The sequence below is a fragment of the Malus sylvestris genome, chromosome 17 (assembly GCF_916048215.2).
Source record: "Malus sylvestris chromosome 17, drMalSylv7.2, whole genome shotgun sequence".
Taxonomy (NCBI): Eukaryota; Viridiplantae; Streptophyta; class Magnoliopsida; order Rosales; family Rosaceae; genus Malus; species Malus sylvestris.
In genome coordinates this window covers 2,251,790-2,264,435 of record NC_062276.1, presented here as the reverse complement: position 1 = coordinate 2,264,435, position 12,646 = coordinate 2,251,790, and the positions used below count along the sequence as shown (strand labels likewise).

Sequence of the window (12,646 nt, the reverse complement as noted above, 5' to 3'; positions counted from 1 at the left end):
ATCCGGTTCCTCCAATTTCAGGAATTGGATTCCTTGTTTTGTGTGGGCTCCACCACTTTTTTGATTTCTTAATATTTAGTAAACATCGGAATACTCCATAATAGGAATTCAATTCCCTTTCTTTATTCCGATTACCCTCACGTAAACATGTCATTAGTGGTTTGTGGGTCGAGTACATAATATGATGTGAAAAATAATAATATTTATTTTTTTCAAATTCATTCCTAATAAGTAAACATGCAATTAAAGTAGGTACATAATTGCCGATTTATGTTTGTAACGAGTGCTAAAAAAAAGTTGTGAGTTGTGTGCAATTTAAGTGTAAGAGAAAAAACTATGTAAATATGCTTAAGTTTCAAGAAAAAAAAGTAAAACAGAAAAAAAAATCAATGGAAAATTTAGGAGTGAGCCCAGAAAATTTAGGTTTTAACCCAAAAACAGCTTTTCTGCTCCAATCATTCTGGCTTAAATTTTTTACCCAAGATTATTAAAGAATAAATTTAGGCTAATTTTTTCTTTTAAAGTAAAAAAAAATTATGTACACTCATAATTTAATTTTATGAACATTTTAACCTAAAAATATTTAAATTCCGATAAATATTGAAAAATCACTAAATTTGGATGAATTTTGAGTTAAATAAATTTTTTTAATTATTTTAGCCGTTGGATTTAAATGTGGGTCGTTAGATCTTTTTTTACCGTTAAATTTGATTATATTCGATCTCAGCCGTTGGATTCAATAAATCCAGGGAGACAGGCCAATGTGGGTGGGGTCTCGTTGGTGGTGCTCACACCATTTTCTGGGCTAAGCCCTGGTTTGGTATTGAGGCGATTCTGAAAAAAGCTAGGAGCTTTTTTGTGTTTGGTAAACATTCAGCTTCAGCTTCTTTTTATAGTTTTGGGTGAAAAAAGCCAAAAACAAGAAGCTGCAAAACCTAGCTTTGAAAAACCGGTTTTTTTTCACATCTGTTTTACATAAAAGTTTATCAAACACTATAATACTGCCCTTTTTTTTTCAAAAGCATTTTTACAAAAAAATATACCAAACACTCTGATGTTTTATTTCACAGCTGCTTACTCTCACAGCACAACAGAAGTAGCTTTTTTTCAAAGCATAGCAATACCAAACCAACCCTGGGGGAAATTTGGCTTTTGTTTGGCTTTTAACTTTTAGCTCACACATTTAGCATGGGTTGGGTTTGGGGGAGGAATAAAACCTAAAAAATAGCATTTAGCTCATAATTGGGTTTAGTCTTAGCCTAGTGGTGAGGGTAAATAGAGCAATCGGTGATGCATAGAAAGCTAGGTTTAAAATTCGAAACCTACCTTTCAACGTAAATGGAAAAAAGGAGAAGAAGAAAAACAAAAGGAATCCAAATGTTTAGTATATTGCTAACTCTAGAGCGTAATCACATCTTCTAGTATATGCTGGGTCCATTGGATTGAGATTCACTTCACATCTATGTTTGGATTTGGAAGACTAATAGATCTGAACTACTTAAATTTAAACTTATGCATGATATCTATTAGTTCATCTTATTGCCCACCTCAAAAAACCGAAAAAATTGAACGGCTTGAATCTCTTTCTTTCTCTTGAAGGACCCATATTTGAAGTCCTTAAGCTCCGGACACATAAATCCAGAGATAACCTAAACTCCACGTTTCCAACCATGCATCATGCCAAAAGCACAAAATGTGAATGTATAGACAGTACAACCCAAGACAAATTAAACTCCAAGTTTCCGGATTGAGATTCATTCTGGATATTTGTGTCCGGAACCCCAAGGACCTAAAGATCTAGACCACATAATTTTAATCATAAGGCCTCCATTAGCCCATCGATCTTACTATCCACTTCATAAAACTCAAAAACTTAAACGGCTATGATCTCTTTCTCTCTATCTTAAATGGCCTAAATTTCGATGTCCTCTACACGTATCCGAAAAGAATCTCAACTTCATATTTCCAGCCATACAGCACCGCAAAAGCACAAAATGTAAAAGTATATAAAGTATAACCCAGGACAAAACTAAAAGCAAAAACAATGAAGAATATTTTCCAGTTTCCACAAAAGTTCTACAAGGCACGTATTCTCGTTGTTCCCTTAACACTTTACATGCAAAATTCTCTCAGCATTATCATACCATGATATACTCTTCTCGTTTTTTTCATGGAGATCTTCGTTCGAAATTTGATTACCATTTGTTTGCAAGCGACAGTCAAGCAATAGATCTCGATGCTTAATTAGGGTTTGGAACTTGGAAGTCAAGAATTCTAAATATATAATTACCTAAAAAGGGTGCTTAAGATTTTCTTTTTGTTTCTGCCGGAGGCTTGTGGTTTAAGAGAGATTCGTAAAGATTGAATTTGATATATTCTTGACTAGACTGGTTGCACAATTATGTAGTGTTGTTAGTTTACGTGTTATAATTAATGTGGATGAGAGTTATATAGACAATGGTTAAATCCTAAACCCTAAACTCTATTACACGAGTAAAATAATAATACCGCGCAAAACCCAGCTTTGAAAAAAAAGCCAAAAACACAAAGCTGCAAAACCCAACTTTTTTCACATCTGTTTTACATAAAAGTTTATTAAACACTATAATAATGATTTTTTTTTTCAAAAGCACTTTTACAAAAAAGTTTACCAAACACTCTGCTGCTTTATTTCATAGTTGCTTATTATCACATCACAGCAGAAGTAGTTTTTTTTCAAAGCACAGCAATACAAAACCAGCCCTAAATATCTTCTCGAAAAAAGTTGATTAAATAACAATATAATGGGATCCAATTCATGATACCATTTTTTGTTAACAAGTTTTCACATATGCTTTTGTGGGGCCCACTTCATTTCAACGATCCGAATCGTCTGTCCTTTTGATCTTCCCTCAAAGATCATGTCTACCAAAAATGACTCGTATATGAAACCATATGACAGTTCGATTAAGGGTTTAAAGTTTATTTGTAGAACCGTATTCGTCCATTTTATTCACAATAAGTGAATGTCTTAATGATTTTGGATTTGTCTAATTTTTTTGCAAGGATGATTTATGAATGATGTTCTAAAAGATAGAGAGTCGAATTGTTAAAATTCATTACGGAGTAGGTCTCACAAAAACACGTATCCAAAGTTGTGTAAAAAAAGAATGCCACAGATCCGCCCTCAAAATAATTTATACCAAGAAATTAAAATACACGACACTGTGACAAAATGAAACTCCAGATATTTGATATCTTTCTCTTTGAACGAGATCTCAATTCTAGCGACAATTTCTTTAGATATCTTACAACTTGAAGCTCTTTCTTTTCCGATCTAGTACCCCTCCACCACTGCAAGCTCCAATTAGATTCAGGCATGCTACAATTTTTATATAATCTTCTTATCTAGTTGAGGGTCACAGTTGTTGTCCTCAAAGTGTTCCTCAATCATGGAAAAAAAAAAATAGTGTTCCTCAATCATGGAAAAACAGAAAATAATCAAATATGCATATATATGGAATGAATGCCGAGCGTATTCAATTACATTAAATCATATTATTTATGTTTTCGATCGTTACAGTTACATTGTCGTTATGTTTCTAGAAACTTTGACCCCATTTTGCCACTAGATCGTTACACACAAACGGTTTAAAGACAGTATATTATGTTTTTTTTCCTCTTTGATGGCAATTTAAAGACAAATTAAGGATGAAATATGGACTTATATTAAAATAAAATAAATATTTACGCCAAGAAATTGATGTGAAGCAAATTCTTGGAGGATAAACCGTTAAATCCATAAAAGAAGACACTAATTATGGCATTGATTGATGTTACATTTGTCACTTTTTAATTCAATGCATACCGAGATCGATTATTTTCAATATGTTAGGAACACATTTCGGTACATTAAGTGTCATAACAAAATTCGTTGAATTTTTTTTTTAAAGTTTCTAATCAATTGTATTATGGTTTAGTGTGCCAAACCGTGCTCCTTGTACACTGAATTTTTTTTTTTCCAAAATTAAGAAGAGATTTTTAAGTGTGCAAATACGGAGTGGTACATTACATGTCATTATACAAGTGAAGAAACAATTGAAAAATAAAACTTTCTCCGTTTACGTAATAACATGTAGTATACCAGTAATGTTCACAGAAGTTACAAGTGACAAAAGCAGCAGACAAAGCTCATATCAGTTTCAACTACTCATCATTAGCGTGATAACTCATTAATTCATTACTGCAAACACAACTTGGGAGATCCCAATTCTGTTTGAGGGGGAGTATTAACCAAATAACTTTGGATAAGTTTGAGTTTCTTGCAACTTGCAAGGATACTAAAATTTTCTCAAAATTAGGAGGCTCTTATGGATAATCTAGGAAAATCCCACTAAAAAATATCACATAAAACCTTATTAAAACTTCCATTTATTTAAATTAAACAAAAGTATACCCCACATCAGTCGGTTGATTTAGTTAATTTCTGTTTGAAAACGCGAAGAACTTTAATATATTATATAAAAAATTATTAAATATTCAAACCAAAACTTGGACACTTGCCATTTGAATGGGAGCCACTGAGACCAACCCTAAACTTGGGCACTGCCTATAAATGAACTCTAAATATTAACTCGCCCATGAACCGTCACTAAAGTGGCAAGCAATTGATCACAGATTCTTTCCAATATCTTTCTCTGATTCTCCGCCCTCAAAAACCCTAATCCATTTCTCTATATAAACCCACTCTTCTATTCATCTCACACTAAAACCTAAGCCTAAGATCGATCTCGTCACAAATATTTATCGTTCTTGCCCTCTTTCATAGTTATACGTTCTTCAATGGCTCCAAACTTGAGCAAAGTGATATCGGACGTCAAGGGCTCTATGCCGACGTCTTGTTCGTTTAAGCTTGAAAAGTCCAATTTCATGGCAAATGGCCACGTCATCCTCTCGGACGTCCCCAAAAATATCACTCTGACTCCATCCCTCTCCACCGCCGATGGTTGCTTCGTGGGATTCAATGCCATCGAGGCAAGCAGCCGCCATGTTGTTCCCGTCGGCCAACTGAAGGACATCCGATTCATGAGCATTTTCCGGTTCAAGGTCTGGTGGACCACCCACTGGGTCGGATCCAAAGGCCGAGACCTCGAGAACGAGACTCAGATCGTTGTTCTTGAGAGCTCAGACTCCGGGAGGCCCTTCGTCGTGCTCCTCCCCATCCTAGAAGGATCCTTCCGCGCTTCCGTCCAGCCCGGAAACGAGGACTTTCTCGACATATGCGTCGAGAGCGGGTCCACCAAGGAAACCGCCAGCACCTTCCAGAGCGTTCTTTATCTACACGCCGGCGACGATCCGTTTACTCTTGTCAAAGACGCCGTCAAAGCCGCGAGGGATCATTTGGGAACTTTCAAGCTTCTCGAGGAGAAGACCCCACCTGGCATCGTGGACAAATTCGGCTGGTGCACTTGGGACGCTTTCTATCTTACCGTGCACCCTCACGGCGTCATCGACGGCGTGAGGAAGCTCGTGGAAGGCGGGTGCCCTCCAGGCCTCGTCTTGCTCGACGACGGGTGGCAGTCCATCGCCCACGACTCTGACCCCATCACCCAAGAAGGCATTAATCAGACGGTCGCTGGCGAGCAAATGCCCTGCAGACTCCTGAAGTTTCAAGAAAATTACAAGTTCAGGGACTATGTGAGCCCCACTCGGGGTGAATCTAGTAAAGGCATGGGTGCCTTTATCAAAGACCTCAAGGAGGAGTTCAAGAGCGTTGATTATGTGTACGTGTGGCACGCGCTTTGCGGGTACTGGGGTGGGGTCCGCCCCAATGTCCCCGGCATGCCTGAGGCAGTGGTGGTGGAGCCCATATTGTCTCCAGGTTTACAGAAGACGATGGAAGATCTGGCCGTTGATAAGATCGTGGCCACCGGAATTGGGCTGGTCCCACCAGAAATAGTTGATCAGATGTACGAGGGGCTCCACTCGCACTTGAAGTCTGTTGGGATCGACGGTGTAAAAGTCGACGTTATCCATGTAAGTTGTTTATTTTTTCTAGTTTTGTATTTTTTTTACTTTTTATTGTTATCTAGATTTTGGTCACTGTTGTTTCATTGTCACGTAAAATCTGCTAGGTGTATAATTTCTGGGTCTAATCTTATTTAATTCTCTTTTTTATTTTTCTATATGAAAAAATATTTGTTTGTTTTTTAGTTAATTCGGAACACCGGCATATACGTTTTATGACAAGAAAAAAATTTCACTTGTATAATGTTGTAAAGCGTACCGCTCTGTATTTTGAGCACATTGAAAAACCGTTCGTGTTTATCTTGATTTTGGTTTAATCTTTGACTTTGGGAAATGATGGTGTGAGTATTTTAATTTGGTTAGTTTGACTTGTTGGTGGCACATTCTATCTACTTTCTCATTTTTATTGTCATAAGAAAAATTCCGTATCTGCGTATTAATTTTGTCAATTAATTAATATAGATGACTGGTGTGTTTGTTTTTTAAGTTGATGTCTTCCAAGTTCTCGAAATGAAATGAAATGAAGCTTATTTCTAAAGAATCCTATTACATTTACGAGTTTTCAGTCTTTGATTCTAAATTATTTTTTTATTTAACTCTTGTATAGTGTTTTGATAAGTTTTTAATACGAAAAGAAGCTTATTTCTGAAGAATCTTATTAGTTACACAAGTTTTAGTCTCTAATTGTAATATATTTTGTATTTGTATTTTGTGTTGTAAATAGTTGTTGGAGATGCTTTGTGAGAACTATGGTGGGCGTGTGAAGCTAGCAAAAGCATACTTCGATGCCCTAACATCCTCAGTGAGGAAGCACTTCAATGGCAATGGCGTCATTGCAAGCATGGAGCACTGCAACGACTTCATGTTCCTTGGAACAGAAGCAATCACTCTTGGCCGTGTCGGTACGTCTTCGAGTAATTTAATTAATTTAATTACATGTATTATCTTATAATTTTTGTAATTAACATCAGTTGATCAATTCCTTTGCGTGTCAATTTAGGTGATGACTTCTGGTGCACAGATCCATCAGGAGACCCAAACGGTACGTTTTGGCTCCAAGGGTGCCACATGGTGCACTGTGCCTACAATAGCTTGTGGATGGGGAATTTCATACACCCCGACTGGGACATGTTCCAGTCGACCCACCCTTGCGCCGCCTTCCATGCTGCCTCTAGGGCCATCTCCGGCGGTCCTATTTATGTGAGCGACGCCGTTGGAAAGCACAACTTTGACTTGCTCAAGACCCTGGTGCTGCCCGATGGCTCTATTCTCCGGTGCGAGTACTATGCCCTCCCTACTCGTGATTGTCTCTTTGAGGACCCTCTTCATGATGGTAACACCATGCTCAAAATATGGAACCTCAACAAGGTAACCCTAAGAAACCTATCTTATTAATTTTTTAGAAAACGTTCTTCGTTAAATGTTTACGTTGTTAAACTATGAATTTGAAAAATTAATATTCTCTATATACATACCTCGTCATAGTTTGAAAAGAAACATACGACAAAAGAACGTTACTATTTTCTCTAGTTTATCGATCTTCTAGACTAATCACGTACTGACCTAATAGTCCTTTTGATACATATGTAACAGTACACCGGAGTTCTTGGGGCATTCAACTGCCAAGGAGGAGGGTGGAGCCGGGAGAACCGTCGCAACCAATGTTTTGCTGAATTCTCCCACCGGCTGACCGCCAAGTTCAACCCCAAAGACATCCAGTGGAAGAGCGGCAAGAATCCGATCTCCGTCGACGGAGTCGAGGCCTTTGCCATGTACTACCACCAGTCCAAGAAGCTAGTCCTATCCAAGCCAAACGAGGATGCAGAACTCTCACTTGACCCCTTCAACTTTGAGCTCATTTTTGTGTCCCCGGTGACTGTTTTATCCGCTAGCAAAAATGTCCAGTTTGCCCCCATTGGCTTAGTCAACATGCTCAACACCGGCGGTGCCATCCAATCATTCAACGAGGAGGGCAATTCCGTCCAAATCGGGGTTAGAGGCGCTGGAGAGCTGAGAGTATTTGCTTCTGAGAAGCCAACAAGTTGCAGAATTGGTGGAAACGACGTCGCCTTCGAATATGAGCAACAAATGGTCGTAATCCATGTGCCATGGCCTGCTTCTTCCAACTTGTCTAATGTGAAGTACATATTTTAATTAATCTAGATTAAACCTTGATTATTTATGTTAAGGACCAAGTTTTCTTGGAGTTTGGAACTATAATTAAGACCAAGTGACTTGGTATATTTTGAACAAGTATTTGCTAATTAACGACTGTTTAAAATAATTTCAAATAATACAATACTTTTACCTTTCATTCTTTGGGTAATCTTTGTTGCCGCAAACATTTTTGATTTGATAAAATTCAAGGTATGTCGAAAGTAAAAGTGAATATTTGAAGAGATTAGCGATGAAGAAAATCTATTGCTCCTAAATATTCCGTTATGGTGTTTGAAAGAGAAGTTTTTTAATGCATAATCTTGCGTTAAACAAAACAACTTCATTTGTTCTTTCAACATGCCTAGTTAGTTTCTCAAATATTTCAGACTGTTGCCCAACTTAATAAATCAACTCTAAACATTTATATAGTTTGTCAAACAACGGCCAAAACATCGAGCCTCATATTAGCACACTATCCACACTTTGTACGTATTCTCCTCTTATCAATGAATATCGTACTTTCCTTAAAAAAAAAAAAAAAAGACAACCGCAAAACATCAGTCAAATGTGATTGAAATAGTTCAGTTCAGGCCGCCGAACCATCTTACAGGATCATCCGTCTTTTGTTTTTAAGTTCTTGGCCCAGCATATGCATGCAAGTCTCGTACGAACACCAAAAGGGCTTTCTGGCCCAATAAAAATCCCAAAGGCGAAGTCAAGAGAGTCCAACAAACAAAATAATAAATAAATTAAAAGAAAAATAATAAATAAATACAAACTCTTCTCTTGGTGAGAATCTTGAAATCTTTCAATTACATCTATTTATCATATATTATATGATTAATTTTTATTAGATACTATTTATATTCAACATATATAAAAATAAATTCGATATTATAGAAAAATCCCAAAATTCTTACGAAGAGGATCCGACAAATATCCTGGACTCTTAAGAAGCAAGTTAAATCATAACTTCGTCGAACTTCAATATAATATCAATTTCCCAAAACCCGAAAAGGAGCATCCAAAATCTCGGCCCGCGGTTTGATTTCCTGGATGAGCACGACGTCGTTTATGGACAAGCAGTAATGGATCTGTCGCAGGGATCAGCGCAGCACCAGCACCACCAGAACGACGACTTCATCAACCTGATGAAGATTGACAGCAACACCAGCAACAGCCACCTCGAAGGCGGAGGAGAAGAAGAGTATCAGGTCGGCGGGGGCGGCCATGGAAGTGGGATTTACAACAAGGAGAATCAGGATATGCTTCCCAGCTACGATTTCCAGCCGATTCGCCCCGTCGTCGGTGCTTCTTCTCCGTCGCCGAGTTTCGATGCCGCGCCTAATCTTGGAGGAGGAGGACCGACCAGGGCGTGGAACTCCGGCGAGTCCAAGTCGAACGCTGCATCTCCAATCAGAGTAATAATTTCTTCCTGCTTAATTTCATTTCTTCCTGCTTAATTTCATGTTTGCATTTGCTTGTAAACTCGTCGTGGTGATCGGAAGTGAATCGGAATCCAAGAGAGCTCCTTCGATTTTTAGTTGGACTTGAATCTAACTTTTAAAGCTGGCTGCTCAGTAGATTATATCGTCACTAATCAATGTTTAAGTAAGAATTATTGACCTAATTGAATCTGCAGTTTCTGTAAACCTACATTAGTTTGCTTGGGAAATTGAGTGATCAGTTAGTTGAGGAAGAACAATTTCATAAGTAGGCAGTCGATACATCATAGGGATTCGACGTAAGAACGGAGTGCCGGCTGTTGACTACCTGACGCACTCCCAATCCTCCTTTATCCGGGGCTTGGGACCGGCAGCATAAGTAGGCAGTCAATACATTCATTAGTATTTAAGATTGGGAATTTTGTCAGTTCCTGGCTGTTTTTACCAGCCAAACTAGCAAGGATCAAGAGGTTATTACTTACTTAAAAGCTACAAAATGTTAGGCGATGGAGGCTTTTCAGTTAGTTATGTTTGATTTCTTTCGGAAGTGAGATTCTGTATGGTTGTTTTTGATGTTAGCATATTGAAATTTTGTGTTTGTTGTTAATGGAGGATTGTACCGAATTTTCCTGAGGGCAGAGTATGTCCTAGCATGGCAGCTTTTTGATTGATCTTGAAGCTTTTTTGGTTGATCTTGTTTCCGTTTATGTTATTATTTAGTAGTAGATTGGTCGTAGTTGATGATATTGGAAGTATTAATATATTGTCTACCATGATGGGCTTTTATCCATGTTGTGTACAATCCGAAAGGGATATATGATCGATAGCTGTATGTGGGATTTACCATGTGGTTTATTTTCATTTACATGGTGCTATTCCTTGTTTTCTACAGAATTATGGGTCAATGGATTCCCTTGAACCTGCAAAACTTGTTTTAGAGAAGGACCGCAATGTCGTAATTCTGTCAGAGATTGACCAGACCATGAAGAAGCATGCTGATAATTTGCTACATGTGCTGGAAGGTGTTAGTGCACGACTAACACAACTAGAGAGCAGAAGCCGCAATCTTGAGAATTCTGTCGATGATTTGAAGGGTATACTTAGAGATGTATGTTGCCCTTTTACCCTTCTTTTTGGTGTGAACTTAACATATGGTTGCATTTGGTGTTTAGTCAAATATCTTCTGTTCATCTTTAATTCTTTCAATTAACATTGGCAGTATGATTGATGCATATGCAGGACCACTATTAGTTTTTACCCTGTCTGTGTGCCAGTGCATGTCACTTATAATCTCAGAACTAAATAGAGAGGGTAGAAGCAAAGTTGCGCATCCCCCATGCTTTACTAAACCTGAAATTCTTAAAAACTTTCGATCTTCTAGGCATTTAAATTGATTGGTTTTTGCAAACATTTGGTTTTTTTCAACATCACACACAGGTGCAAACAGATGTTAAGGATTTGAAGGATGCGCAAGAAATGGTAGAACTGAATCTTGCAAGGATACAAGTATCGAATACAAAGATAGACCCTCAACTGGAATCTCAGAATGCTGGACAACGACATACTGAGCAGACAGCCGCCTCTGCTCCTCAACATTCTCATCAACAAATTCATCCCCCCATGAACCTTCCTCCCTCACTTCCTGGTGTTTCTTATCCAAATGCTCCTCCCCAACCTATCCCCCAAAATGCACCACATGCGGTTCAACTTCCAAATCAGTTTTCTCAGAACCAGATCCCTCCTGTCCCTCAGAGAGACCCTTATTTCCCAGCACCTGGTCAAACTCAAGAAGCCCCAAATCATCAATACCAGTTACCTCCAGGTCAGCAGCCTGCCCCCCTTCCTCCAGTGCCACCGCATCAACAATTTCAACCTACCACTCAACCACAGTATTCCCAGCCGCCACCCCAGCTGCCTCAACAGCACCCTTCGCTTGCACCTGTTAATCCCTCTCAAATCCAGCCTAAATTAGGCCACCACACTGAAGAGTCACCTTATATCCCTTCCCAGAACTACCCACCAAGTCTTCGCCAGCCACCTTCTCATACACCCAGCGGTCACCCCCCTTCCCAACAGTATTACAGTCCAGCTTCAAATGCATATGAGCCACCTTCTAGCAGACCCAGTGCAGGGTATCCTTCCGGGTATAACCCTCCATCTGGGCTTGGTGAATCGTACCAATACGGTGGACCACCTTCTCAATATGGCGGTAGCTCCACAATGCAACCACAACATCACTCTTCTTCTGCTACAGCTCAAAGTGGAGGCAGTGGTTACCCACAGCTCCCAACTGCTCGGGTGCTACCACATGCCAACCCTACTCCATCTGGGGCGGGTGGCAGTCCACCTTCATCCGGTAGTGGAAACAGAGTACCCATTGACGATGTGATTGACCAAGTGGCAACTATGGGTTTCTCCAGAGACCAAGTTAGGGCTGCAGTTCGGAAGCTGACAGACAGCGGCCAGTCAGTTGACCTCAATGTGGTGCTAGATAAGATGATGACTGACAGCGATGTTCAGCCACCCCGAGGATGGTATGGCCGATAGTCTGGTGTGGGTTTCGGACTGATGTACATGAAGTATCACTTGTTCCTAGATCATCTATCGCTCGGAACTTAGGAGACTACAACCCTTTATGTGCTTTGCTTTTTGTCTTATATTTTCATCTCTCACTCTATATAACTACCTCTCAATACACAATTTCTCTTTTTGGTGCGGGTGCTAATATTAGTATTGCGGATTTTCCCTTTTCTATTTTTTGTACTTTTTTAGTTGTTTTTATATTCGTAAATATACTAAATGGGGTTGAACTCGATTGGAAGGAAGGCTCGGTGTTCTGGTCAACTGATTTAACTCCAACTGGAAGGACTGAGGCACAATGTTTTGATCAACTGACATAATTATGACGAGAAAACGTATGTATTAAGGTGTCATTAAGAAAACAAGGAAAAGATTCCTTATTTAGCAAAATAAAGGAAGAATCATTGTCCCCAATTTTTGTCCTGGGCGATGAATGATGAGATGGGCCGCCAGTGTTG

At 38.9% G+C, this 12,646-nt stretch overlaps 2 protein-coding genes across 2 annotated transcripts; both read left to right on the top strand.

Annotated features, from left to right (window-relative positions):
- Positions 1–4,586: 4,586 nt before the first annotated feature.
- Positions 4,587–8,320, top strand: LOC126610530 (probable galactinol--sucrose galactosyltransferase 5). The gene is made up of 4 exons (XM_050278615.1): positions 4,587–6,015; positions 6,731–6,908; positions 7,007–7,374; positions 7,600–8,320. The coding sequence occupies exons 1-4, from the start codon at positions 4,822–4,824 to the stop codon at positions 8,158–8,160; spliced, it is 2,301 nt and encodes a 766-aa protein (XP_050134572.1). The 5' UTR covers positions 4,587–4,821; the 3' UTR covers positions 8,161–8,320.
- Positions 8,321–9,122: 802 nt separating this feature from the next.
- Positions 9,123–12,360, top strand: LOC126610531 (uncharacterized). Its single transcript, XM_050278616.1, has 3 exons — positions 9,123–9,584; positions 10,501–10,716; positions 11,046–12,360. Exons 1-3 carry the CDS (start codon positions 9,252–9,254, stop codon positions 12,153–12,155), a joined length of 1,659 nt encoding a protein of 552 aa, XP_050134573.1. The 5' UTR covers positions 9,123–9,251; the 3' UTR covers positions 12,156–12,360.
- Positions 12,361–12,646: the final 286 nt, after the last annotated feature.

Coding starts and splice junctions, on each gene's coding strand:
- LOC126610530 (XM_050278615.1), top strand. CDS start 4,822: ATGGCTCCAAACTTGAGCAAAGTGATATCGGACGTCAAGGGCTCTATG. Junction 6,909..7,006: donor AATCACTCTTGGCCGTGTCG/GTACGTCTTCGA, acceptor GTGTCAATTTAG/GTGATGACTTCTGGTGCACA. Junction 7,375..7,599: donor AAATATGGAACCTCAACAAG/GTAACCCTAAGA, acceptor CATATGTAACAG/TACACCGGAGTTCTTGGGGC.
- LOC126610531 (XM_050278616.1), top strand. CDS start 9,252: ATGGATCTGTCGCAGGGATCAGCGCAGCACCAGCACCACCAGAACGAC. Junction 9,585..10,500: donor ACGCTGCATCTCCAATCAGA/GTAATAATTTCT, acceptor TGTTTTCTACAG/AATTATGGGTCAATGGATTC. Junction 10,717..11,045: donor TGAAGGGTATACTTAGAGAT/GTATGTTGCCCT, acceptor CATCACACACAG/GTGCAAACAGATGTTAAGGA.